General features: G+C 39.2%; 3 protein-coding genes and 1 long non-coding RNA gene across 5 annotated transcripts; 2 read left to right on the forward strand and 2 right to left on the reverse strand.

Annotated features, from left to right (window-relative positions):
- Positions 1 to 363: 363 nt before the first annotated feature.
- On the forward strand, positions 364 to 8113 carry LOC136281554 (N-acetylneuraminate lyase-like). Its single transcript, XM_066168139.1, has 12 exons — positions 364 to 606; positions 1731 to 1777; positions 2147 to 2217; positions 3289 to 3376; positions 3840 to 3897; positions 3977 to 4052; positions 4724 to 4816; positions 5038 to 5183; positions 5635 to 5681; positions 6227 to 6311; positions 7191 to 7230; positions 7540 to 8113. Exons 1-12 carry the CDS (start codon positions 583 to 585, stop codon positions 7683 to 7685), a joined length of 921 nt encoding a protein of 306 aa, XP_066024236.1. The 5' UTR covers positions 364 to 582; the 3' UTR covers positions 7686 to 8113.
- Positions 8093 to 26369, reverse strand: LOC136281553 (ubiquitin-like-conjugating enzyme ATG3). Of its 2 annotated transcripts, none has more exons than XM_066168138.1 (12): positions 26083 to 26369; positions 25928 to 25969; positions 13080 to 13129; positions 12691 to 12764; positions 12426 to 12601; positions 11923 to 11998; positions 11316 to 11350; positions 10977 to 11141; positions 10459 to 10506; positions 10301 to 10377; positions 9632 to 9700; positions 8093 to 8992 (listed from the first exon to the last, which is right to left on the reverse strand). In XM_066168138.1, the coding sequence occupies exons 1-12, from the start codon at positions 26158 to 26160 to the stop codon at positions 8911 to 8913; spliced, it is 972 nt and encodes a 323-aa protein (XP_066024235.1). In that variant the 5' UTR covers positions 26161 to 26369; the 3' UTR covers positions 8093 to 8910. The 2 variants fall into 2 exon arrangements, with proteins under 2 accessions (XP_066024235.1, XP_066024234.1); XM_066168137.1 differs by lacking the exons at positions 25928 to 25969; positions 26083 to 26369 and adding exons at positions 14221 to 14262; positions 14373 to 14566.
- Positions 15190 to 20581, reverse strand: LOC131770782 (myosin-2 heavy chain-like). The gene is made up of 3 exons (XM_066168819.1): positions 20287 to 20581; positions 19513 to 19554; positions 15190 to 19093 (listed from the first exon to the last, which is right to left on the reverse strand). The coding sequence occupies exons 1-3, from the start codon at positions 20311 to 20313 to the stop codon at positions 15629 to 15631; spliced, it is 3534 nt and encodes a 1177-aa protein (XP_066024916.1). The 5' UTR covers positions 20314 to 20581; the 3' UTR covers positions 15190 to 15628.
- Positions 20842 to 24049, forward strand: LOC136276943 (uncharacterized). Its single transcript, XR_010717855.1, has 3 exons — positions 20842 to 21831; positions 22431 to 22557; positions 23285 to 24049. It is a non-coding gene; the product is annotated as an uncharacterized lncRNA (long non-coding RNA).
- Positions 26370 to 26769: the final 400 nt, after the last annotated feature.

The following is a 26769-nucleotide window of genomic DNA, read 5'->3' on the forward strand; positions in this document are numbered from 1 at the left end:
AGGGTTTAGGTCGCGCGCAAGGAGGCTTGGGTCGATTCGCGTTACGTAACGCGACTTGACCCAATCTTCCCTCGACTTTTTGCTAGCCGCTATTGTCGCACTGCGCTCAGTTTTAGTGCCTGAATGCCCGGAACAGGCTACTACTTATGAAAATACGCTCCGTTTCCGTTATTTTGAGGTGGGGTTAACTTCCGTGACGTTCAATACTTTTGCCAATAGAGGTCGCCAATGACCTGCTTAAGCGCGAAAGAAGAAACACAGAATCGCAAATGCTCCAAAAGAAAGTGCCTGAGTTGTGCGCTGTTTTTAACTTCATCCCATTTACTTATCACGATGTTTATTTCAGCAAAATGCGAAACAAAATATTAAAAATTGCAGGCACGTGATGTCACACGGACCACGTATTCCCACATCCACTCCTTTGTCCATTCCAGATTTTTGGAAGGGATTCTTAGGACTCCTCCCTTGAGACTATTTACAGTTTGCACTCACCCCCCTCATGCGAAGCTGCACAGTAGTTACTGCTGCGATCTGAGTTCATTAAAAGAGACAGTTTTCTTTTGTGAGGCACTGAAGCAGGGTATGGTATATGACAGCATGAAAAGGGTAAGTTTTGTATACTAATGGTAATGTTGCTTCTTAGAGTAATATTTATCATGTGTTTTGCTGCAACAGTCTTCGTAATTCATCCATACTTCCTTCCTTACAGCAATCGTGCCATCAAGTCAATAACTTCATATTTTAGATACAATAATTGTAGAGCACAGGCACAGATGAACGTTTTGCAGTTTTTCGCATTTTGATATTTCCGCAGTTGTTAGGTTCTTAGAGGTTTGCCCGATTTATGCAGGACCTTCCTGCGACATCGCCGGTCTCCTGCCCCCTATCCCTGGGATATTTTTTGGCGAGATTTTGGCAGCCATGAAACAAATCAAGAAACTTATTTCTCATCAAATAATCCAGCCCATCAAACCCAAATCCTTAAGTTCTCACTAGAGATAAGCACTGAAAAATTCGATTGAGGCACAGGTAGATTAACCCACACCCTCTTCCCCTCCCCCCTTCCCCTCCCCCCCTACCCCCATCTTAAATTAAATGATCGTTGACGTAGTGAGTCGAGAGATATTACATTTTTATCAAAGATATTTAACTTTTTCTCCTTATTAAGAAAGATTTTTTGCTGGTATTTATAGAGTTGTGTTACCATGTGGAATTTTCTCTTCCCTTCCCTACCCAAATTGTGTGCAAGACTTGTTTTACCATCCAAAAGGTGTTAAAGTAGATATTTTTTATTACTGGCAGTGTGTATACCCAAATAATCTCCACAAGACTTATTGACTTTTAAGGGTTCCAGAAAGGGGGCCAAGTGAATTATAACACCTCAATATGACCCCTTGCACAACATTTTTATGATAGTATTTTTATTTAAGATATTTTGTTAAAGGCCTATAGTGGAGAAGGGTCAGTGTGTGTGTGTGTGTGTGTAGGGGGAGGGGGGGGGTTATTGTCACAGGCACAATTTCTGTTTCTATAAGTGTGATTCCTACCTATCTTATCTTAACCATTACAACTTTTTTTATCTACTGGTAATTTAATACTCCCTTTCTGCTGCACCATCCTTCCAACAACTTACCTGATCCTCATAAGGAGGATGCACTTTTTTTTTATTGTGGAACTGTATTCAGTGTTTAGAGTGTTATTAAATAGATGTATTCTGCTCTAACTTGTAGATTAAAGGGTTGATAGCAGCAACACTCACACCATTTGATGATGGTGGGTAAGTATTTTGTACTCTTTTGTTTCATGGACAGAATCAACAAAGACAATTCTTAGTGATGGGCCTTCAGCTGAAAGCATCACTACCCTCATGGTCTAGAGATCAAGTTTGTGGTTGGTATCGTGTCTGATATATGCTATGCTATTGCTGAATATTGAGGAGCTGATGACAACATGAAGGATCTCCCAGTCAGGCTGCCTTTCAATGTGCATGCATGTTAGACAACCACTGGCCCAATACCTCACAGTTATGTTAGTTTTGGTTCTTCCAATTTGAGATGCTTACTTTTCTTCCATTTCTATTTTGATTGAATTATTTTAATTATTTATTTATTTAACCTATTTATCCATTTTATTTAATTGGATTCAGGGAGCTGAATTTAAGTGTGATAGAGGAGTATGCACAGCACTTACAAAATGAGAATGTAAAAGGTTTATTTGGTATGTATTAGTTTTAATAAGAAAACCCAGCATCATGAGCAATTACTGTAAGCCAGGATAATGCAGGGATAATCTGATAAATTGAACATGCATTGATTGCATCTTCACCTCTCTGCAATCTTGATGTCACAGTTAAAATTGTTAAGTTGTTGTTTTAATTCCTGGGACAAAACTATTTTTTCAAATTTCCTTTGTGCTGATCTGAAGTTGTGTGACCATGTGGGACAATGTGTACATTTTGATTGGTGAAGCTGTATAAATATGTTTATCTCAGGGTACTGAAAAATTGTTAGGAAAGCCTGATGAAATTCCTGAGATGCTTCAAGCTACAGAAAGCAGGATAAGCTCCATCTGGATGGGCCAGTTGGCCTGAGTGCCAACTTAAACCTTTTTGTCCTTGCTCAAACTATCATCATCGCTGCATATTTTTTAGGATAAAAATTCTAGACTCTACACACTGCTAGGTTGAATGAGCCTCCCCTTTCAATATCCACATCTAGCTCCTCTCAGTCTGAGCCCCATTTGATCTCTTGACTTTTCAGTTTCAGTTTGAGTCATTTTTGCCTATGAATGAAGCAAGACCTTAACCCTTTAACTGCCAAATCAAATTTGCAATTCACCTTACTGTCAACCATAAAATTGTGATAATGCTAGTTCAGAGAATTTGGAGTTAGATCAACTAATTATCCACAAATTGATTCTTCTCTTTATTCTCAACACTTAATGTCTGGTTGATATTGTATTGATATAGTAAAGAGAAATTCTGTCTTGGTCATTCATGGGAGTCAAGGGTTAAATCTGAAATGTTTCAACCATATCATCAACACATCCTCTCCCAGGGTAAGCAGTGTAAGATGACTGTTTTGCTTGGGTGATCTATGGGGTGGGTTTGAGACAGCCCTCTTGTGTTTAAACTACATCTCTTGTGAACGGGGTATGGTAATGATTTGCACTTATCATTTAATAAATCATTTTCATTGATACAGATACAATTTCACCATTTATTTGAGCAAACATGCATTTATTTAGTGATATTGTTAATTGTCAAACTGTCTGTTTTGTTGTCTTAAGTTGCTGGGACAACTGGGGAAAGCACTTTATTGACAGTGGAGGAGAGAAAGAGACTTGCTGAGAAGTGGATTGAAGTTGGAAAAGACAGGTGAATCAGTGATGTTTTAATAGAGAATTAAGTACATTTCAATGCTGCTTAGAATTAAAAAAAAAAAACATCAATGCACACTCCGTGTAGTATAGTCACTTGCTGTTTCCTTCACCCACCTTTTTTATAACTAATCAAAAAATATCAACAATTATAACAGCTTGGTATATGAGCTCCACTCTTATAGATATGCTGAACAGTCTAAAAGGTTCCATATGATTACATACCATTCTATCTATAAATCAGTATAAGCATGACAAGGGACATTTTAGCATTGTTTTCCAGGCTGTCAGTGGTTCGTGGGCACTTCAGAACATTTCTCTTCCCTTGCAAACCTCCCTCTTGCCAACCCTGACTGAGGAGATCATCTAAAATTTGATCTGTAGCATATGCTGCATCTCTGCATAAATAATATAACTGAGTTTCAATTTGTCAATGAACAGAGGCAATTCCTTCTTTCCAGATTTGAACACATAATAATACATGTTGGAACCTCAAACTTAAAAGACTCACAAGAACTGGTAGGCGGCATTTGTTGCTTGGGACATGTTAGGTCTACTCATAAAGACTTAGAATTGATTTTTGTATTTCTCTTTATAGGCGAGACATTCTGAAAACAACAGAGCGACAGCAATCGCTCTGATGGCCACGAGTTTCTTCACTCCCAAGTCTGTAGGTGCGTGTCTTAATTTTACCTGAAATATTTCGCGTCACTATCAATATTTTCCAAATCTATAGCTTCCATAATTTATTTAAAGAAGTGTGGTGTTCTTTGTTACAATTTCTCTGCAAGCCAAGTTTAAATCAGTTTATCTAGATCTCTTCAACGTAAGGCGCGAAAATGGAGAAAAAGCTCAGCACGGGAAAAATTTTATCAGTCATTAATACGTTTTGGATTGAACTCTTGATCGGCTTAAAATTGGTACTTACCTCATTTCTGTCTTTGTTCTTTGAATTATGCATGAGAATTTGCAGGGAGCTTAAAATGAACTAAATGCCTGCTCACCAGCCTAAAAAAGTCACAAGATTTTTTTAAGGAACAAACATGGAGGGGAGAATAAATCCTTATGTTTTAATTATTGTGCAACGTGAACATGTTATTTCATGTACGAAGGTTCATTGTGTTAGCTTGTGCTGCCTGTAGTTATGTGAACGCAAGTGGTAGGTGACGTAAGTGAAGCGAGCAGGGGCCACGCCCTTGGCACGCGAACTACAATACTTTTGGTTTTTTGCGTCTTTTGAACGGTGATTTAGGAACAGAACGGTTGCTCTGAATTTTAAAGTCAGTGATGACAAATACAGCAGAGTAAATTAACATAATTCTGCGATATTCTGTTCTTTTTTCAGATGATCTAGTAGAGTATGTTCGTCTTGTAGCAGATTGTGCGCCAAATACACCGCTATTTTATTATCATATACCAGCTTGGACTCATATTCCATGTATGTATTAGAGATAACATGAAAGCGAACGACGAGACGAACGAGCGACGAAACGAACGAACGACGAGACGAACGAACGAACGACGAGACGAACGAACGACGAAACGAACGAACGAACGACGAAACGAACGAACGACGAAACGAACGAACGACGAAACGAACGAACGAACGTCACCCATCAGTAATCAAACGTCTAAACTGAATTCATTTTATTGTCATAGTTCTGATGGAAGATTTTCTAAAAGCTGCCATTCCCAAGATTCCGACCTTAGCGGGTGTGAAGTTCACAAGTGGTGATATGTTTGACCTGGGCCGCTGTCTTATCCTCGAAGATCAAAGATTTTCGATTATGTTTGGCGGTGATGAGGTGATTTAACTGTTGACCTGTTCAAAGAGAAAGTGTCTTTTAACCCTTTACTCCCTAAAATCAATATACAGATCCTGTTTACATTTCCTTTGTTACTGAGAAGGAGAATCTGGAGCGTCTAAAATTCACGATCATTTCCTTTACATTCGACTAACCCTTTAATTCCCATGAGTGACCGAGACAGACATTCTCCTGACAATATAAATACAATGTCGAGCAGACAAGTAATGAGAATAAAGAAAAATATCAATTATAGGATCATAAGTTTGATCCTATACCAAATTCTCCAAACTAACATCACAAGAACTGTATGGCAGACAGTATGGAGAATTACTAGTGAGATCTTGGGAGTTAAAGGGTTAAAGGCAGATTTAGAAGCCAGTCACAGTTAGGAGTTGAAGGGTAAAGCTCCTGAACTAAGTTATGGTCATATTTGATTTTTTATTTCTAGATTCTTATAAGTGCCTTAGCCATGGGAGCTTGTGCTTCCGTTGGAGGGTAAGGAAACGTTTATAAAATCTCTTTCCTTCGTTAATCTTTCGTGTAATAGGTATTTGGTTGAAAATGAAGGACAATTTTTTTCTCTCAGACATGGTTTGATGCTACTCTAGTTTAAAGATTTAATGAATGCAACCGGGCAGTTACAATTCGTTGGGTCTATGAATTGTAACTTCTCGGTTACATTTATTAAATCTTGAAACCAGAGTAATATCAAGCCATGTCTGATTGTCCACCTGGTTGCCATGTGAACATAACTATAAATTATTTGTCTTTCAAGAAAGTGGTCTGCAGGTTAATTGCGAGCAATCCAGAGTAAACCTAACTGTAAGGAAATCAGGAACTAGGGTATAACTAATTACTAACCGCAAACTAACAAGGCACTACCGAAGGCAAAATGGAGTGTAACGGAAATTACTCCTGGAGGAGACATTTTTCTGGGCTACAACCAAAAAAATGCAATTCTGGGAGACTCATGAAAATCTTGAGGAATTTGGTGTACAAATTTGTTCACAAACGTCGTGTAATTTCTTATTTTGCATTAGAACGTATAACTTTGCCGGCAAGCTCCACTTTCGGATCATGGATGCTTTTGACAAAGGCGATATGGAAACAGCGAGATCGGAGCAGGTCGGTTCTCTTCATATCGTTCCCGTATTTCCATGTAGATTTCGAGAATCGACAACAACTTTCCGACCTTGTTGAGCCAGCGTTTAATCCAAAACCCCTTAAATCTGATAAGTAATTCCCCCAGCTGCTTGCTCGATAAAGAGGGTAAGTTTCTAAAGAAACTGTGGGGCTGCGTCGGCGGGATAGTATAACAGGGTAATTTGGTATTATCAATTGAGTTTATAACATAAATTGGCCACCGTTAAAAGTTTTAAAGCTAACGTTTAGAGCGTCAGCCCTTTGTCAGAGCGAATTCGTTACTTGCTTGCCTGATAGATGGCTTGTTGATAGGTTGTCGTAAGAGTAAGCTATCTCAACAGCCAATCACAGCAAAGAATAATATTTCAAGGAGCCAATGAGAACTCGAACTTAAATCAAGCGCGTTTTCGCTCGCGTTTTCCCGCGCTTTTTGCAGTTTACCAAGTCGCAGTTGATTTTAGTCTAACACTGATATGATTAGTTGGGAGAGCAGTGGGAGCTCAATGCGAAGTAAAGGAAAACTAATACAATCCCGGCAACGTTCGAATCGCAATTGAAAATTACTCCACTGTATGTAGAAGTTACTTACTAATCACCATTAGATTGACTTAAAAGTATAAAAAAACAAGGTCATCCTTGAATTGGCTGAAAACGTGGAATGAAAAATAGCGATTGTTCATCGGTGTGGATATTGAGGACGTCCCAGTATCCAAAATTCTTGCCACGACAGGATTGCATGTTGCATGTTGAATTATTTCTTAGTTTAGTTGGGTTTTAGGTCTAAAAATATGTATTTCAACGGATCTACCCCCTCCAACAATAATACCTGGAGACTGATCTTTTTCACCTTTTTACGTCTAGTATCGGTCTCAAGCAATGGTGAAGTTATACTGTAAGTACGGTAAGTGTTTCCTCTCAACCATTTACACTCTAATTTCAGTATGCATATTCTCATCACTGTTCTCTAAACATTTCCAAAGCTGCTGATAAGGAAAATTTGATGAACAATCGAGAGTTTCTTTTGTTGGTGATCATTTCCTTTATTCTCCTGACTTCGATAGGTGATTTAGGGGTGATATTGTGAGGAGAAATTAGATACCAGGGACTCATAGGGGGTGAAAGGGTTAAGTAACCAAGAGAAATACTTTCTCCACGTAATGTGGTTGTAAGTAGAAGGTAAATGTTAATCGTGGTCTGTTTACGTTCCCAGGAGGCCATGCTGGCGTCGGCAAAGCCATAATGAGATTCCTTGGCTTAGACCTAGGGCCTGCTCGTTCACCCCTCTCTCTGAGTGAGAGCCAAGAAGCACAATTAAGGGACGAACTGGGAAATATTGGATTCTTTACTTGGCGTTAGAAGAAAGAACAGCCCTCCAGTTAACCATCTCTATTACTATTTTAATTACCATCTTTATCAATATCAGTTTTACTAACCGAGTTCGAGGTCCGTTTTCACGATTGTAATTAATTTACGGACTGAATTTTTTCTGCTGGAAAAAAAACAGGTTCCGTAACTTAAATTACGAATCGAGAAAACGAGGGAAGACATATATTTTTTATATCTCTGGGTTCAAATAGAGGGGGAAGAGTTAATTCAAAAAATTCTTTTATATTTAATGGACTGCACAGTGAAATAAAGCCCGCAAAATTGACCAGTCACTGAGAGATATTCTAATTTAAGATACTTAAATTCACATTATTTTCCTATGATCTTGCATAAATTATATATATAACAAACGAAGTTAAAACACAAGACAACAACTGTAATATTTCTATAACTTTTATTTCAAAATATGTGACTTTCTTCGGAACCTGTGTGTCTGATTATATCTCAGTTTTTAAATACGACCTATTCTTGCATGCAACTATTCAAAGGAGGCTTATTCATGTTTCACTGCTCCAACAGATTTTGTTCATACTAATTTACGAACATTAGCTTGTAACCTTCAGGAGTTGAAGTTCTTGTAACAAGTACACTATTTTACTTTTTGCTTTATAAAATACTTTCGTGAAATCTTTCCTACAATGGAAAGCAAAACGCACATTAAGAGGAATCAATAATAAAACTAATTTTTGTAAACGAGGCAATATTTCATAATTATTTCTTTACTGCCACGAAACCACTACCAAAGCTATTGAAAATATGCTCTACTTCAGAAATCTTAACCCTTTCACTCTCAATACTTCATTAATAATTCTCTTTACTGTCTGCCATACAGTTCTTATGGTGTTAGTTTGGAGAATTTGGTATGAAATCAACTAATGATCCCCTGATTGATATTTTTCTTCAGTGTCATCTAAGGAGTAATTTTGTCTTGGTTACTCACAGGAGTTCAACCCTTTACACCCTAACATCAGTATTTATATTCTCCCAACTCTCCTCTGTGCATTTCCTTTGGTACTGACAAGGAGAATTTGTTTAACAATCAAAACTTCTTTAGTTGGTTATCATTTCCTTTTTTCTCATACTCTTAATGAATGATTCAGCAGTGTTATTGTTAGGAGAAAATAGATGCTGATCTCTCTTAGGGTTTAAAGGGTTAAAGGGTTAAAGGGTTCAATTCAGTTGATTTGGTTCAAGATCACATGGTGAAGTGTCTCGTATAGTCGTACTCTATTGTGGGTATCACAGCCTGGACAAATTTGAGAAAGATGAGTAGATACCTGAGGAAAAAAGTCAAGGAAAACGGAATATCTAAATAGGGCTTCTTCTCGTGTCTTCAACTCATTCCAAAGACAAGGCTGACTGAGTTCGCAGGACGAATTTTGTTTCTTTGAACAGATCACGGATGTTATCAATTTGAAAAACATGTCTCTGTGACTCAGTGACTCAGTGGTAGAGCATCGGAGCGCGGAATGCGAAGGTCTGAGGTTCGATTCCTCATTAGGATTAAGAATTTTTCTTTATCCCACGCTCGTGACAAGACGAAAAATCATCTTTCCCTGTGTTTTGATCTGTCTCACATCTCTATCACCTTTTCACTTGAGAAAATTTCAGCTCAGTTACAAATATGATTGTTCTAATCTCGGATTGGTCTAAGAAAGTCACGTTACATGAATAATGCTAGATGATTGGTCATAAACTTATGTCTCTCTCACCACTACAAAAGTAACAGCCACAAATAAAAAAGTGGCATAGAAAAAGTCCATCTCTTTGCTTCTGTGTGCTCATTTTGCCTAGTTTAGAACATGTATGAGCTTGGTTTGGATCATACCATCTTGTGTGATCACGTACTAAGAAACGCGTGATAACGCTTTTAATTCCACGGAATCACGCGCATTACCATGACATTCAAAGGATACATATGAACTCCAAGCTCTCCTCCGCCATCAGCGACTGTCTGTATGATCTTCTTCATTACGTCAGCATGTCTAATGAGTTGAAAAAAAAAAACCCGTGACTACGGATTTGCACCAACCATAGTGTCCTTTCTTTTGGCTCAGTGAACTAAAATAACGCGGCGATGTATTTTTAATACAGCAATTTCAAATTGGACTCTAGGTTAGGTGGTTTACATATGATCTACTAAAAGATCGTTATGCTTTGTTCTTTGAAGTATTAACAAACTTAAAGTGGGTCTCTCAAGGAAGAAATTTCTGATTGTAAGAGACCTTTCTCCAAAATTCACTTGCACTTAGGTATTAGTGTCCATTTTGGATAGGTGTCTGCCTGCCGTTTTTAGGAGTGACCATTAACTATCTTCACCTCATTATATACATTCTATAACTTAATAAGTTTTAGGAAGAACGTTATGTTAGTGAACGAAAGTGAAAATGCAAAGGAGACTGAAGTTGACAGCAGTTGATACCAAGTATCCATTTTCAGGGTAACCCATCCTTAAAATTCAGATTTTTATCAGATTGTGTGTACAGCAGAAAGAGATGAGCAACAAATTGATATAGAGAAAGTGCAAAGTATTTGGGAGAATCAAGGTAAGGATTAGGTGTAAGAAGACAGTTGTAGCAACTCACCTACAAGGATGAACAGATGCCATGGTCATTGGCAAATGAGGATGAGCCTCCAATGTCACTGTTTTTTTTGCATGGTCCTACAATTCAGAGCACACATTATGTTCATGATGCAAAAATCAACCAACAAAACTCTACTCTGAAAACTGCTAAAACTTTACCTGACTCATATCCTCATACATCTCTTCTACTGCAAGGGGTTCTCGGTTCTGTAAAATAAAACATCCAAAAAGCTACATGATTGTCTCAATAGTGCTCATTCCAAAAATTATGGACTGGCTGGTCGCATTATACTCCCAATACCTGTACCAGACCTTTAAAAAACTGGAAAAATTGATATGCAGTGACCCTTTTTGTTAACAATTTGAGCTAATCCCTACAAAGAATAAAGTATTCTGTTTTTTTCCAGGTCAGTTGAAAGGCAAAACCTTTATACATGTAGCATTAAAATTCATATGGTTAGTTCTAAATGAATATGTACATCAGAAATCTTGGCACTCTGTGGCATGGAGTTTTACACTGACCTATGTCATAATGGAGAGGCACAGTAGATACAGATACCAAAGTCTTGGCTCTCATGACAAAAGAGTACAGAAGAATGTTTTATTTCTTTTCATATCTGCCTGCAATTCTGGGATTTCAGTCACTCTCAAGGTAATGAGATTCGACAGACTCTTACCTCATTGTAACCAAACAGCCACAGTCGTGGCGTCTGATAATATTTGTCATATGTAATGTACATGTCGTAAGTTCTTGTTTGTAGAATTCCACCAGAGGCATTTGCATCTGTGGCACCCTCCGCCCCTGACTCAGCCTTAGAAGTTGGTTTAATTGACAAGGTAGCCTGCAAAAAGACAAGGTAAAGTTTTTGGAAAAAGCAACAGGCCTGGTGACTTGCTTTATTACTAGATCATGTCCTTGTTTCTGAAGCATGGGGTGATTAACTACAACTGACATATATTGCTACTCATCCTGAATGTTCATCGTTTGCACTTTTTTGCCATGGAATATGCAGTACCTCATCACTTTCAAGCATTCCACTTTCTTCAAAAGCTAAAAATTTGAAACAGAAACATTTTTCAGTGATGAAATGTACAGTAACAGCAATGAAGTGACAGGTATTTAACATTTGCAAAATTGAGGTCTGCATGAAAAAAAGGAAATGGGGAATAAATCATTTGTATCATTGCTGGTGAAGCAGTATTACAAGTAGTACTGCATAGTAGTTGTAATGAAACTGACTAGAAGTGTATCATTTTCAAAGTATAAATTGAAAAGGTGATGTAACTATGAACTGGACAGAATTAAATTATTTTCAGTTCTGTCAATGCACTTAATATCTTTTTAATAACCCTTTAACTCCCCAAATCTGATTGCTAATTCTCCCCTGTGGCTGCTACACATTTCTTTGTCAATTAGTTATAAGAACTTGGTGCTAGATCAAGATGGCAGCTTCTACCTGATAAGTTCAAATATTTTCATTACCTGTTTGCTGAATAATGTATGGATATTATGGGGAGAAGTTTCATGTTCGTCACTTCTAGGATTTAAAGGGTTAACTGGTACCATCTGTAGTTTCGTAATGTTGCAAGTCTGAACAAAATGATCAGTACAATTACACTTACCTTCCATATCCACTGCCTCCTCATCGTCATCTTCTTCATCATCATCATTATCTACCTGTGTTACATCTTTTGTGCCCTAAAAGACAATTTGCTGTTGTTACTGCTTTTAATGGGTCATGGTTTCTCATCACTCCTGTGAGTGCACCCTTAGCATGCCATCAGCACAAACTGATTAGCATATAATTTCATTGGTTTTATCAACTGAGTTGATAATGAACATTGGCCACATAGAGTTGCTAGAGCTGATGCTTCAAGACGCAGCCCTTTGTCAGAGCAAACACTAAGCCCTTCATTAACTTGTTGCAAACCGTAAGCCCTTTTCTCCAACAAAGGGCTAATGCTTGAAAAGGCAGCTTTAGAAAACCTACAGTGACCAATTTATTGCTTATTTTATTCAACATCAACCCAACTGAGAAAACCAAGTTATCATGTTATACCTCCCAACAATGTAGTAGCACCAAAGTTTCTTTAGAAAGTAACTTCCTTCATAAATTAGAACTTGCCTTGTCAGATTCAAGTGTCATCTCTGCGAACGACTCCTGAGTACCAGTGACAGCTTGCTCCCCACTTGGATCGAGGTGATGGTGGGTGTCTACCCAGCCTCCGTCTTCATCTGGTTCAACAATAGCTTCATTTTCCTCTTGGTGTTCCATTTCCTTGCATCGCTTGTAGCAAGGAACTAAAGGCAAATCATTTCAGAAATAAAGAATGACTCATGGAATGTAAGCAAGGTGTACTGATTTTACAAATATTGGAAAACATGCTTACCATTCTTTGTATACAAAAACTGCTTGTCTTTTGGAAGATAGTTCTTTATTTTAGTATCATCAGGTCCTGAATCCCTAGGAAAGAAAAGACAGAATCAATTTGGAATATAAATCATAATTTTGCCAGAGAAATTTACTTAATAACAATAGGAGATTGAACAGGTTGCTGATTCTGCATCAGCCTTTCGAACAGTTGCTACAGTCCAGTCAACTGGGTGTTGATCTCAACAGTATCTCCTATCAATTGATATTTGTCTATATTTTCATCAACTGTTTGCCAGATATTACATTGATATTGTTGAGAGAAGTAACTTCTGTGTCACTCCTTGGAGTGAAAGTGAAAAACCTCTGTAGATCATATAATCTCAACGAAACAAGACAGACACAAACCATTTCCATGTTGGACAGTGATGTACTAAGTGGTCTCCTGCTGCCACAAACTGTAAATCACACATAAAAAAAAATAAGTAGATATGCAACAAATTGAATTACTTGTATCACTAATAATGATACAGTAAATGGTTTGAACCAAGGGTTTTATTAAAAGCTAGTTATTGGCAGTCTACTGCTGCTTAGAAGACCTCCTATTGCAGTCTATAGCTTGTGGACAAGCTTGGATTTCACATTGCGGCCCCTTTAATCTTTCTAACTGCCAAGATCTGGTTATTAATTCTCCCCTTAAACTACTTCACATTTCCTTGTGAATAAGTGATGAGAATTTGGTGTTAGATCAAGACAACAACTTCTACTTGATAAGTTTGATTATCCTCATGGACTTTTTTGCTAGATAATATATGGATATTTTAGGGAGAAGTTACATGTGCATATCTTTACAAGGCGATAACTTTGAAAAGAAGATATCCACATCATCCCACACTGTCCTAAAACAAAGCGTTCCTCTCAAAGGTAAACTATCTTTTTTTGTAATTGTTTTCTTCATTAATGATTGATTGAGATCTACAGTAGACAATTAATTGTTGTTTTGGTTTCCTTCGTATAAGCATCGCTCTAAGCACTCAAAAGTGAAAGACATTGTTCGGTCATGTAATAAAAATTGGTTAGTCTATTTTACTAACGGAGAAGCCTTGACTGTGCTCTGTTCTGTTGTAAAGCACGCAGGAAGCGGCTAGAGCATGAAAGAAGTGTAAGTAGAAACACAAGATGTAGTCGAGTTTTCCTCCACACTTGTTGAGTTTCACAATATCTTTCAACTTTAGTGTGGTTTGCCGGCTCGTTTGTTCCGAAATTTCACTTTCAATAAGTGGAAAAAAGCTAGAGAGAAGTCCGGGAAATGGTCGGACATATATAGTACAATTTGGCAGTTGGCATGACAGCTTTAGCGCTCTTGCTCTATGTTCTTTACTCTCATATAGCGCGCTGTTTCAACCAATGACAGCGCGCGCTATATCCGAACTTTACTATAACATTTGGAAGCTCAAATCTAAGCGCAAATGGATTAAACGATCGCTTGTGGAGTACAAATTCCACTATATTTACATGGATTACGCAGCTAAAAAACCTACATACGTACTTCTTCTGGAGTAATAACGCCCGTTTCTTGAAACTTTGATTCCTATATTGACAGAAGAGATGGTTAATTCTCTAAATTGATTAAAAATAAGCGAAAAAAAAACAAAATTGCACAGCTGGATTTTCGATTAAGTAGAAAATTTGGTAACGCACCTTCAAAACAGGCGTCAAGTACTCCGCAACTCCAAGAGCTGTCCCCTTAACCTTATTTATAACGTCCTGCATCGCCATGATGGGATCTGTTGAAAACTATATCGATTTTACCGCCTAGGAACTCGAAAGAAAAGCTTTGAAGTAGTGCCCTACCTCGAGTTCGTAACTGCAACGAGCAAAGACACAACAGTACATATGCTCATACGCAACTCCGCTGAATGTTGTCACTGCTGTCTGAGCATCACGCAAGTTACGTATTATGTCACGCAAGGTGATGGCGGATACTCCGTTAAAGTAATAGTGTGTTCATAACTTTTGGCTCCATTGATTGTTTTTGGACTTTTAGTTAAATTTGACGAAATCTTCAACCACTAAGCCCGGGGCAATAAATGAAAAGAAAACTTTAGCGTTGTTTTCATATACAGAGCTCATCCTAGGATTTTAACTCCGTTACAATTTCTAGGCGAAAGTCGTAACTATTTGTTTACGATCTGAAAATAGAGGGGTGGAAATGAACAAGTCCTTCTCTCGCCCTAAGAATTGACGGTTCATCCTTTAGAATTGGGTGTGACTAACTGAACTCTCGTACCCAGACATCCACGGCCAAGCAGTTGTGAAACATTTCACTGAGTTACAGTTACCCGGCAGGTTAGGCAAACTGTAACTCCTGCTTCAGCGTAGTATTCAGTCGCATGACTGTGTTTAATCCAATCGCGTACCAAAGCGTAACAAGTTGTTGACGAGCGAAACACAAAATACCCATTTGATATTTCATTGCTGAAATTCTAACGGGAAGGGATAACGTCCGAAGTAAAAAGTAATGATACACACATTGTAACCCATGATACACATATTGTAACCCTTTAGTCAATTCAAATTTCTAGTAATCAATACAAGGAAATAAATTTGGCTTCTAAACACGAAAGTTAATGAAGAAAAAACTTATTAAATAAATACGGGGGGAAATTACAACTTTAGGATGCCTCCAAGAAAGAAAAATGAGCAATCCAAATCAAGATCGACCAATGTTATGTTTCGAACATGAATGATATACCACCAGTCAACATATGTTTTTGAATAAGAAGCCTTATTTTTTCTCGACAACAACCTATTTCTGCTATATTCTCTCCAAGATACTCAGTGGTCTTTAGTTTCATGATAACACTTGATTCTTTGTTCATCTGTCTCATTTCTTTTAGCTACTCCAGTCTAATCTGCATGGAGCACTCTTTGGCTAACTGATTTCGTCCCTCGCCTCATTTCTGACCATCTCCTCCTTCACCGCTGCCCTCTTCTTTCTTTGTCGCTGTGTCTTCTTCCCCTGTCAAAGCTTCAAGGATGTCGGTTAGAATGCGCTCCACATACAGGCAGAACTCTTTGACAATACCCGGAATCTCTTGTGCTTTTTTACGATTCTCGTTGAATCTTTTTATCTTCCCTGGAAGAGCGAATACATCAGACTTCTTCTTAAGCAAGCTGTGAAAGTCACGTTGTGGATTGATTTGAGTGATTCTGTGCATGAACTCTTCTATTCCATGCTGCACGTCTGGCTCAAGTTCCACTGCTTCACTTCCGGCTGTTCTGATGTTCTTCAGCGCTTCAACTGCATCACGGTAAGGCTTGGGCGGTTTTACGCCTTCAATTGATTTCACTTTTATCTCATCGTCTGTTTCATCGATGTAGATCGTAATGTTTCCTTCCTTGGCGTCTTTTTTTAACTCTTTGATGTACTCTTTAAGTTCCTTGTTTGCTTCAAAGTTAAGGATCTTCTTAACAATATTCTCGAAAGATTCTTTGGCGGCTTGCAGGCTCTCACGCGTTTCCACGAACGGATTGATGACAGTTGCGAGGGAAGAAAACATATTATCAATGTCATCAAGACCCACTGAATCAAACTTCAACTTCTTGTGAAACTCCTCTTTGTCCTTTTCCTTGTTGGACTTACTTTTGTCAGCTTTACTTACTTCCTTCTTGTCAGTCTTCTTCTTTGAGGTGCTTCCTCCATTTGCTTCGTCCGCCTCATTGCTTTCGCTTTTATCTTTTCCTTTTGAAGTGTCGTCGCCCTCGTTCAGCTCCCCTTCAATTTTCTTCTGTTCCTCTTCATCGGCAAAAGCATGATAAATTTCAAGGATGATCTTCTTGGCTTGGCTGTAGAAATCGCGCACCATGTCAGGAGCTCTCCTCACTTGTTGGACGTTGTTGCTGAAGGCCTTTATGAGCCTTGGGATCTTTCCCAAATCCCACACGCTCTTAAACTCTCGTTTCAAGATTCCTGGCAGATCCATTCCTTCAGCTCTCTCGACTGCATCGTCACTTCCTCTTGCGATAATCATCGGCATAGCTTTTAATTCCTTCGACAGTTTGAGTATGGCATTTACAGCAGCTACTGCGTCTAAAATTTCTTGTACTGTCTTTTTTCCCTCAGTGTAAATGGCCAGAGCTCCCTCTTTTATCTTGACTACGATTCCCTCTGATGTGAGTCGCGTCTTCAGGGCGTGCACATATTCACTGAACTGCGCATGCGGACTGACTTGTTCCAGCGTGGTAACAGCTTTCTTAAAGGATTCCTCTGCTTTGGCCATGTCCTGGCGATTTTGGACGAATGGATCCAACGTTGTTTTAAAATCCGCGAAAATGCAATCCAACTCGGAAATGTCGAACCTTTTGAAGTCGAGAACTTTGCTTAGCTCGTCGTTAGTCTCTTCTTTTTTCTTCTTAGGCTTGGTTCCCTTTTCGCCAAAATTAGCAGCCTGCTCGACTGAATTTGTTCCACTTGCGCTCGACCCAGCTTCTGGACGTTTCTTGCGACGGTTTGGTTTGGTTTCATCATCAGGTACGACATTCTTCTCTGGTGCACGATTACCTTTCATTCCCTTGACCCTTTGGTTATCGAAGTCGGAATATCCAGTAGGGAGTGTTTCTTGGCCATGGGGTGTGCAGCTTCTCACGGGACCTTCCAATGGCTTATGATGCGACTCGTATTTCTTTGGTTGATTCTCATCTGTCGGACTTTTATCTCCTTCTTCACCGCTGCCCTCTTCTTTCTTTGTCGTTGAGTCTTCTTCCCCTGTCAAAGCTTCAAGGATGTCGGTTAGAATGCGCTCCACATACAGGCAGAACTCTTTGACAATACCCGGAATCTCTTGTGCTTTTTTACGATTCTCGTTGAATCTTTTTATCTTCCTTGGAAGAGCCCTTACATCAGACTTCTTCTTAAGCAAGCTGTGAAAGTCACGCTGTGGCTTGATTTGAGTGATTCTGTGCATGAACTCTTCTATTCCATGCTGCACGTCTGGCTCAAGTTCCACTGCTTCACTTCCGGCTGTTCTGATGTTCTTCAGCGCTTCAACTGCATCACGGTAAGGCTTGGGCGGTTTTACGCCTTCAATTGATTTCACTTTAATCTCGCCATCTGTTTCATCGATGTAGATCGTAATGTTTCCTTCCTTGGCGTCTTTTTTTAACTCTGTGATGTACTCTTTAAGTTCCTTGTTTGCTTCAAAGTTAAGGATCTTCTTAACAATATTCTCGAAAGATTCTTTGGCGGCTTGCAGGCTCTCACGCGTTTCCACGAACGGATTGATGACAGTTGCGAGGGAAGAAAACATATTATCAATGTCATCAAGACCCACTGAATCAAACTTCAACTTCTTGTGAAACTCCTCTTTGTCCTTTTCCTTGTTGGACTTACTTTTGTCAGCTTTACTTCCTTCCTTCTTGTCAGTCTTCTTCTTTGAGGTGCTTCCTCCATTTGCTTCTTCCGCCTCATTGCTTTCGCTTTTATCTTTTTCTTTTGAAGTGTCGTCGCCCTCGTTCAGCTCCCCTTCAATTTTCTTCTGTTCCTCTTCATCGGCAAAAGCATGATAAATTTCAAGGATGATCTTCTTGGCTTGGCTGTAGAAATCGCGCACCATGTCAGGAGCTCTCCTCACTTGTTGGACGTTGTTGCTGAAGGCCTTTTTGAGCCTTGGGATCTTTCCCAAATCCCACACGCTCTTAAACTCTCGTTTCAAGATTCCTTGCAGATCCATTCCTTCAGCTCTCTCGACTGCATCGTCACTTCCTCTTGCGATAATCATCGGCATAGCTTTTAATTCCTTCGACAGTTTAAGTATGGCATTTACAGCAGCTACTGCGTCAAGAATTCCTTGTACTGCCTTTTTTCCCTCTGTGTAAATGGCCAGAGCTCCCTCTTTTATCTTGACTACGATTCCCTCTGATGTGAGTCGCGTCTTCAGGGCGTGCACATATTCACTGAACTGCGCATGCGGACTGACTTGTTCCAGCGTGGTAACAGCTTTCTTAAAGGATTCCTCTGCTTTGGCCATGTCCTCGCGATTTTGGACGAATGGATCCAACGTTGTTTTAAAATCCGCGAAAATGCAATCCAACTCGGAAATGTCGAACCTTTTGAAGTCGAGAACTTTGCTTAGCTCGTCGTTAGTCTCTACTTTTTTCTTCTTAGGCTTGGTTCCCTTTTCGCCAAAATTAGCAGCCTGCTCGACTGAATTTGTTCCACTTGCGCTCGACCCAGCTTCTGGACGTTTCTTGCGACGGTTTGGTTTGGTTTCAACATCGGGTACGACATTCTCATCTGGTGCACGATCACCTTTCATTCCCTTGACGCTTTGGTTATCGAAGTCGGAATATCCATAAGGGAGTGTTTCTTGGCCATGGGGTGTGCAGCTTCTCACGGGATCTTCCAATGGCTTATCATATTTCTGAGTAATACACGGACAAAAACAAAGCAAAACAAAACATTAACAGAAAAAAAAAAAACAAGAACAAAAATAATAACAAAAAGTAAAAAAAATGTATGCATCTAAAAGGTGGAGAAAAGTCTGCCAAAATGGTAAGAGTCACACAAAATTAATAGGTCACACAATCTCTTTTTTCGTTCATTGACGGTACCCTAAACTAAATACCTTTACAAGAACCTTCCGTGGTCAAGGTATGGAGGGGATACCCGCACGAAGGATCTGTGTGGGAGATAACTACCTATCTATATACTTCTACCTATCTATATACTAACTATCTCCTCAGAATACCAACATTCCTGAATAATTTGTAATTATATCAACGTTTCCCATTCAGCGAGGTTGTAAGCGTCAATTTCGAGTTTCCTCAACATATAGTTTACCTTTTTGTCTTCTGAAAGAAGAGGCTCCTCCTCATCGCTAACCTGAAAAAAAACAAAACCGTTGAATCAGCAGCAAGGAACATGAACAAAATCAAAAGAGGTCAAAGATCTTGTACTGCAAAGGGTAAATTTATACAATGAAAGCTGACAGTAAAAATCTGGCTCTCTAGCACTCGTTGCGCGCTTACGATAACCACTCGACCATCTAGAAACCTCCATGATTTATTGGGATAAATTTTTGGTTTAGACGCGTTATGGGGGGGGGGGGTTAGGGGGAGTAGAAGTTTGTCTGAGAGAGAGTGCAATCGAGTTACAGAAACACGATACAGCGTAGTGCAAAGGTACAGTCACACTAAAATTTCGGATAATGGGGCCAAATATTCAACAACTACTCTCATCTCTGGCTTTGTGACAAGAAACCAACTTAACATTCCTAATTTTAAACCGAAAGATTCACAATCAGATGTAAATTCGTGGTTCATAAAACTCTTTCAGTTTCTAACAATCTTTCGAACTTACAAGGGCACGTACGGTTTCTTCCTCAAGAATCAGACGAACAAGACGAGCAACAACACATGAACTTTAAGGAGAAAGGAAACGAATTGTAAACATATTTCATCTTATGAGGGAAACGGTTTGCATCGATGCATTACAAGTACTTTCGCTTTGATATTGACCCAAAGCGTGTTCCAAATTTTCCTGATTTACAAGACCAAATAGAAGTGAGAAACCACCCAGCTATGAAAAGCGATAATTCTAACATTGTCTACATACCTGGCAACAACAGCAAGAAAATCTCATGATTGAAATTTCGTTCTAATGAGCAGCAAACGGGTTGTGCAAAGAGGCTCACTCTTTTCGACAATTCGCAAACAATACGGTCTACTGCACTTTACTAGAATCGTGGTATCCGACGTAGTCCTGGGCCGGATGAACGTAGTGTCATACCCCTCCCTCAGAACATTTGGACAAGACGATCATGTACTATCAAAGTGGCCATTGTTTTCGCAAATTTCAATCCTATGCAGGGTATACAGTTTCACCATGAGTTCTTATTGTAATGGTTCGCCTAAGAAGGAAAGAGGCGAGGCGCAGGGCTTGCGCATAAGTAGTCTCCTGAATTGGCTTATCTTATTAATTTCCGATGCTCTGATTGGTGGAAGACGGAATTTTCACGATATTTGCACGAAAAAAACCGATTTGTTACGATGTGTTTTCCTTTTATGGTAGTATTTCTATTGTTCTGTCTCTCGGCAAAGTTTCGGCTAATTTGCATTTGCGGAACTCGGTTTTCCGAGACTCGTACAATTCAGTCGCCATATTGGCTATTGTGCAGCGTGCGATCCTTCGTCAAAATAGCATCGTTTATGAAGTCTACCTTTTCTGTAAATATTGTAAATAGTGTATATAGTGTATATAGTTTTCAATTCATCTATCTCGTTTACGTTTACCTCCTTTTTGGAGCCCTTATGGGGTTCGAGGCGAAGTGTGTTTGTTCGAAACACAGCACGCGCCACGTGGAAACGGTTTGCGTCGATGCATTACAAGTATTTCCGCTTTGATATTGACCCAAAGCGTGGCAAAATTTCCGCACAGCCCCATACATCATTATACATCCATATATGGGGCTTTATTATTCAGTGTATCACCAGTAAGATGTACATGCATAATTAAGTATGGGGCTGTGCAGAAATTTTTCCGACTTCGATGCTATGCTGATGAAAAGCGAAGGCTACTGTTTTGTGAAAACAAAATTCTCAAAACTTTCACAACATCATTCCTCATGTTTAGAGTTATGTCAAAGTCATGCATTTTTGTCTTGTCCCGAGGAGCACCAAGCAGTATGTACTGACATTTCACCTATTTATATTGTTTAAAGCTCTGTTTTGGAGTCAGTTGATGGTATCTCAGATCAATCTGTGAAATCTGACTTGACAGCACGCTTGCAAGAATTGTTCAAGGTGCATACTGACTACCTTGGACATCTACTTCGCACCAAACATCAAGGGGACTATTATAAGTTTATTCTGAAGAACTTGAAACCTGGAGAGTGTGTAATGGTTATTGATTATAAGGTGAAGCTAGAGCTGGGCAAACGAGTAAGAGAAATCCAGAGAGACTGGTACAGCAAACGGGGAATCTCTCTACATGGTTGCTATGTGGTTGCCCAGGTGGATGAGAAGCAACACAGTAGTGAGGTGTTTGACCTGTGGTCGGAGGACACGAAGCAGGACGCTTTCTTTACTCAGAGCGCACTGGATGTCTGCTTTTCCTGGCTGGAAAGGGTCTTTCCTGGATTCTCTGTATACCTCTTTTCTGGTATGTGTATGTGTTAAGTTGATTATTTTACAATAATTGTAAATAAATACCAAACCTGCACTTGTTCACATACATGTATGTCTGTACACGGATGGTCAATAACAACAATACTGTAAGATACCTTTCATATCCAGATTTTACCAACTGTATTTTTAGGTTTGTTTATGTAACAACTACATACAAGTCAAAATTTTTACTTATATGTAGTACTGCAAATTTGTTCTGAACTTTCCTGAAATTGTTTCATTTGTAATGTAAAAAATCATGGGATGATTGGTAAACTTACAATTGGATAAGGTTTTACCCCTTGTTTTCCCCCTTTACTTATTCTGCAGTTAGGGTACATGTATTCCTTGTTGGTGTTGGTCTAGTTTTGTTTATCAGCAGGCAAATAAAAAATCTTTGAGTAAAAAGCTCTGTTTACCATTCTTTATATATTAATTTTCAGTTCTTTACTGCTTGGCTCTAAAAAACTCAATAATAATTTGCATATAGATTTTGAAAGTGTTGAGCTGTGTTTCTTTTTTGGCAGATATTTATTTTATTAATTTGGACCTTGGATAATTTTGTATTCCTTTTTTTCTAATGTGCGACTCCAGCAGTACAACAGGTGAAGGCAAAACAGCTCTTGACACCCACTTTGCCCACATCAGCCACAAGATTGTGCGCTATGTTTGCTTAGGAAATGACCTGGAGACAGGAGAAGAACTTGGAGATCTTGTGCAGGTAAATACATTTTAAAAATTGTTGTTTTGTTTTCAGTATGAGAAAAGATGGAATAAACTTTTTCCTAAGACCTGTTGATAACAGGCAACGGTCTATTAATTTGCCATTTAGACCACAATAGTGCGTGATATGAAATGGTAAATTTTGATTTTGATTGCCCAAGTATTCAGTCATGAAACAGAAAGAACATTACTGAAGTTAATTTTACATTATTTTTAGTTCTGCAACTGATTTCAATGCATTTTCTTTAGCATGATTTGGTAGACTTTGTTAAAAAATTCCTTTTTGTACTTTTAGATACCTATGATTTATTCAGCAAACTACTTTGGTCTTTTTTTTACCTTTTCTGTAAGATTTATGTGCTCTCCCCACCCCCCCCCCCCCTTCCTCCCCCATCCAAAAAAAGCAGAGCTACAAATGGGTGGAATGTTTTGGTATAAAGTTTAAAAAAACTGTTTGTATTTCTTTGACATTCTTTCTCCCTTTCTTTTGCACTGTGATAACTATTTCTCCCAGGCATTGTGTTGTTGTTTTAATTTATTCATCCAAAATATTCATCATATTGACAGTTCATTTGTGTTGTTTCCTTTACCTTTTTACAGTTATTGTACCCAGTTATTTTATATCGATTGATTTATTCAGGCAAAGTGCTCTTCCTCTTTTGCTGTCTCTCTATCAAAAAAAGTAGCACATATCTTATCATTCTGTTATTTACACTTTTTTTCAGAGTATGAAAAATATGTCATGTTTTAAGCTGAACATCGACAGAAGCAAGGCCCCTAAGAAAATGGGAACTTTGAAGGACATTTCTCTGTTTGGCAGTTTTGCATTTCTTATGGATGGAGAGTATGCAAGTGGATTGGTAGCTCAATCACTGGCTGGTGTAGGGAAAATGGTAAAAAAGACCAAGGTGCAAGTAAAAAAGCTGGCTTCAAGAGAATCCTGCTTGGCTAGTGCGACGGGGTCTTCTATTTCATCAGAGCTTCCAGAGCCTCTGGAAAGGCAGTCAGCTGTTTCCATTCAGCCACAAGATGTCTACACCATCCGGTTTATCAATCATGCTCCTGAAACAGTGCTGGCTCCAACCCTGGATAATGTTCCCCGGCCATCCTCTTTCCCTTCACCACCCAGTGGGTTTGCATTAAAGAAAAACTCTGGCAAGAAAACTGTGTTCAGCTTAGCCCAGAAAGAGATTATGATGTTGTTTTACAACAGGCAAGCTACCTGTGGCATGCGGGCTGACCCAAAAGATGTAATTGCATGCATGAGAGAGAGAGAGGAGTGGAGGTACTTAAGTAGCAACAAATAAGAAGCTGGTGGAGCATGTATCATCAAAAGAGGAAAAGATCCTTAAATGCCTTAACCAATGATGCATGCAATCCGACTTCTCAACAGCACCCTGTTCAACCACCATCAGTATCAGCTCCCACTACGCCTGCATCCCAGCAACCCTCTGTTGCCACTATGTGTGCATCCCAGCAACCCTCAGGTCATGCAGCTCCAGTACCAGCTCCCACTACGCCTACATCCCAGCAACCCTCAGCTCACGCAACTCCAGTGATGGCTACCACTGCACCTGGAAACCAGCAACATTCAGGTCATGCAGCTCCAGTACCAGCTCACACTACGCCTGCATCCCAGCAGCCCTCAGGTCACACAACTCAAGGGATGGCCGCCACTATGCCTGCATCCCAGCAACCCTCGGGTCATGCAGCTCCAGTGCCAGCTCACACTACGTCTGCATCCCAGCAACCCTCAGGTCACACAACTCAAGGAATGGCCGCCACTATGCCTGCATCCCAGCAACCCTCAGGTCATACAGCTCCAGTGCCAGCTCACACATTCTTTGTATACAAAAACTGCTTGTCTTTTGGAAGGTAGTTCTTTATTTCAGTATCATCGGGTCCTGAATCCCTAGGAAAGAAAAGACAGAATCAATTTGGAATATAAATCATAATTTTGCCAGAGAAATTTACTTAATAACAATAGGAGATTGAACAGGTTGCTGATTCTGCATCAGCCTTTCGAACAGTTGCTACAGTCCAGTCAACTGGGTGTTGATCTCAACAGTATCTCCTATCAATTGATATTTGTCTATATTTTCATCAACTGTTTGCCAGATATTACATTGATATTGTTGAGAGAAGTAACTTCTGTATCACTCCTTGGAGTGAAAGTGAAAAACCTCTGTAGATCATATAATCTCAATGAAACAAGACAGACACAAACCATTTCAATGTTGGACAGTGATGTACTAAGTGGCCTCCTGCTGCCACAAACTGTAAATCACACATAAAAAAAAATAAGTAGATATGGAACAAATTGAATTACTTGTATCACTAATAATGATACAGTAAATGGTTTGAACCAAGGGTTTTATTAAAAGCTAGTTATTGGCAGTCTACTGCTGCTTAGAAGACCTCCTATTGCAGTCTGTAGCTTGTGGACAAGCTTGGATTTCACATTGCGGCCCTTTTAATCTTTCTAACTGCCGAGATCTGGTTATTAATTCTCCCCTTAAACTACTTCACATTTCCTTGTGAATAAGTGATGAGAATTTGGTGTTAGATCAAGACAACAAGTTCTACCTGATAAGTTTGATTATCCTCATGGACTTTTTTGCTAGATAATATATGGATATTTTAGGGAGAAGTTACATGTGCATATCTTTACATGGCGATAACTTTGAAAAGAAGATATCCACATCATCCCACACTGTCCTAAAACAAAGCGTTCCTCTCAAAGGTAAACTATCTTTCTTTGTAATTGTTTTCTTCATTAATGATTGATTGAGATCTACAGTAGACAATTAATTGTTGTTTTGGTTTCCTTCGTATAAGCATCGCTCTAAGCACTCAAAAGTGAAAGACATTGTTCGGTCATGTAATAAAAATTGGTTAGTCTATTTAACTAACGGAGAAGCCTTGACTGTGCTCTGTTCTGTTGTAAAGCACGCAGGAAGCGGCTAGAGCATGAAAGAAGTGTAGGTAGAAACACGAGATGTAGTCGAGTGTTCCTCCACACTTGTTGAGTTTCACAATATCTTTCAACTTTGGTGTGGTTTGCCGGCTCGTTTGTTCCGAAATTTCACTTTCAATGAGTGAAAAAAAGCTAGAGAGAAGTCCGGGAAATGGTCGGACATATATAGTACAATTTGGCAGTTGGCATGACAGCTTTAGCACTCTTGCTCTATGTTCTTTACTCTCATATAGCGCGCTGTTTCAACCAATGACAGCGCGCGCTATATCCGAACTTTACTATAACATTTGGAAGCTCAAATCTAAGCGCAAATGGATTAAACGATCGCTTGTGGAATACAAATTCCACTATATTTACATGGATTACGCAGCTAAAAAACCTACATACGTACTTCTTCCGGAGTAATAACGCCCGTTTCTTGAAACTTTGACTCCTATATTGACAGAACAGATGGTTAATTCTCTAAATTGATTGAAAATAAGCGAAAAAAAAAAAACAAAATTGCACAGCTGGATTTTCGATTAAGTAGAAAATTTTGTAACGCACCTTCAAAACAGGCGTCAAGTACTCCGCAACTCCAAGAGCTGTCCCCTTAACCTTATTTATAACGTCCTGCATCGCCATGATGGGATCTGTTGAAAACTATATCGATTTTACCGCCTAGGAACTCGAAAGAAAAGCTTTGAATTAGTGCCCTACCTCGAGTTCGTAACTGCAACGAGCAAAGACACAACAGTACATATGCTCATACGCAACTCCGCTGAATGTTGTCACTGCTGTCTGAGCATCACGCAAGTTACGTATTATGTCACGCAAGGTGATGGCGGATACTCCGTTAAAGTAATAGTGTGTTCATAACTTTTGGCTCCATTGATTGTTTTTGGACTTTTAGTTAAATTTGACGAAATCTTCAACCACTAAGCCCGGGGCAATAAATGAAAAGAAAACATTAGCGTTGTTTTCATATACAGAGCTCATCCTAGGATTTTAACTCCGTTACAATTTCTAGGCGAAAGTCGTAACTATTTGTTTACGATCTGAAAATAGTGGGGTGGAAATGATCAAGTCCTTCTCTCGCGCCAAGAATTGACGGTTTATCCTTTAGACTTGGATGTGACTAACTGAACTCTCGTACCCAGACATCCACGGCCAAGCAGTTGTGAAACATTTCACTGAGTTACAGTTACCCGGCAGGTTAGGCAAACTGTAACTCCTGCTTCAGCGTAGTATTCA

Source organism: Pocillopora verrucosa, chromosome 6 (genome assembly GCF_036669915.1).
Source record: "Pocillopora verrucosa isolate sample1 chromosome 6, ASM3666991v2, whole genome shotgun sequence".
Classification (NCBI taxonomy): domain Eukaryota; kingdom Metazoa; phylum Cnidaria; class Anthozoa; order Scleractinia; family Pocilloporidae; genus Pocillopora; species Pocillopora verrucosa.

Excerpts from the sequence above, each read along its gene's own strand:
- LOC136281554 (XM_066168139.1), top strand. The coding sequence starts at position 583 with ATGGTATATGACAGCATGAAAAGG. Across the intron at positions 1,778-2,146 it reads ACACCATTTGATGATGGTGG|GGAGCTGAATTTAAGTGTGA; the intron begins GTAAGTATTTTG and ends AATTGGATTCAG. Across the intron at positions 3,377-3,839 it reads ATTGAAGTTGGAAAAGACAG|ATTTGAACACATAATAATAC; the intron begins GTGAATCAGTGA and ends CCTTCTTTCCAG.
- LOC131770782 (XM_066168819.1), bottom strand. The coding sequence starts at position 20,313 with ATGAGATTTTCTTGCTGTTGTTGCCAG. Across the intron at positions 19,555-20,286 it reads TTTCTTGCTGTTGTTGCCAG|GTTAGCGATGAGGAGGAGCC; the intron begins GTATGTAGACAA and ends GTTTTTTTTCAG. Across the intron at positions 19,094-19,512 it reads TTCTTTCAGAAGACAAAAAG|AAATATGATAAGCCATTGGA; the intron begins GTAAACTATATG and ends TGTATTACTCAG.
- LOC136281553 (XM_066168138.1), bottom strand. The coding sequence starts at position 26,160 with ATGGCGATGCAGGACGTTATAAATAAGGTTAAGGGGACAGCTCTTGGA. Across the intron at positions 11,351-11,922 it reads GGAGGCAGTGGATATGGAAG|CTTTTGAAGAAAGTGGAATG; the intron begins GTAAGTGTAATT and ends TCAAATTTTTAG. Across the intron at positions 11,142-11,315 it reads GAATGCTTGAAAGTGATGAG|GCTACCTTGTCAATTAAACC; the intron begins GTACTGCATATT and ends GTCTTTTTGCAG.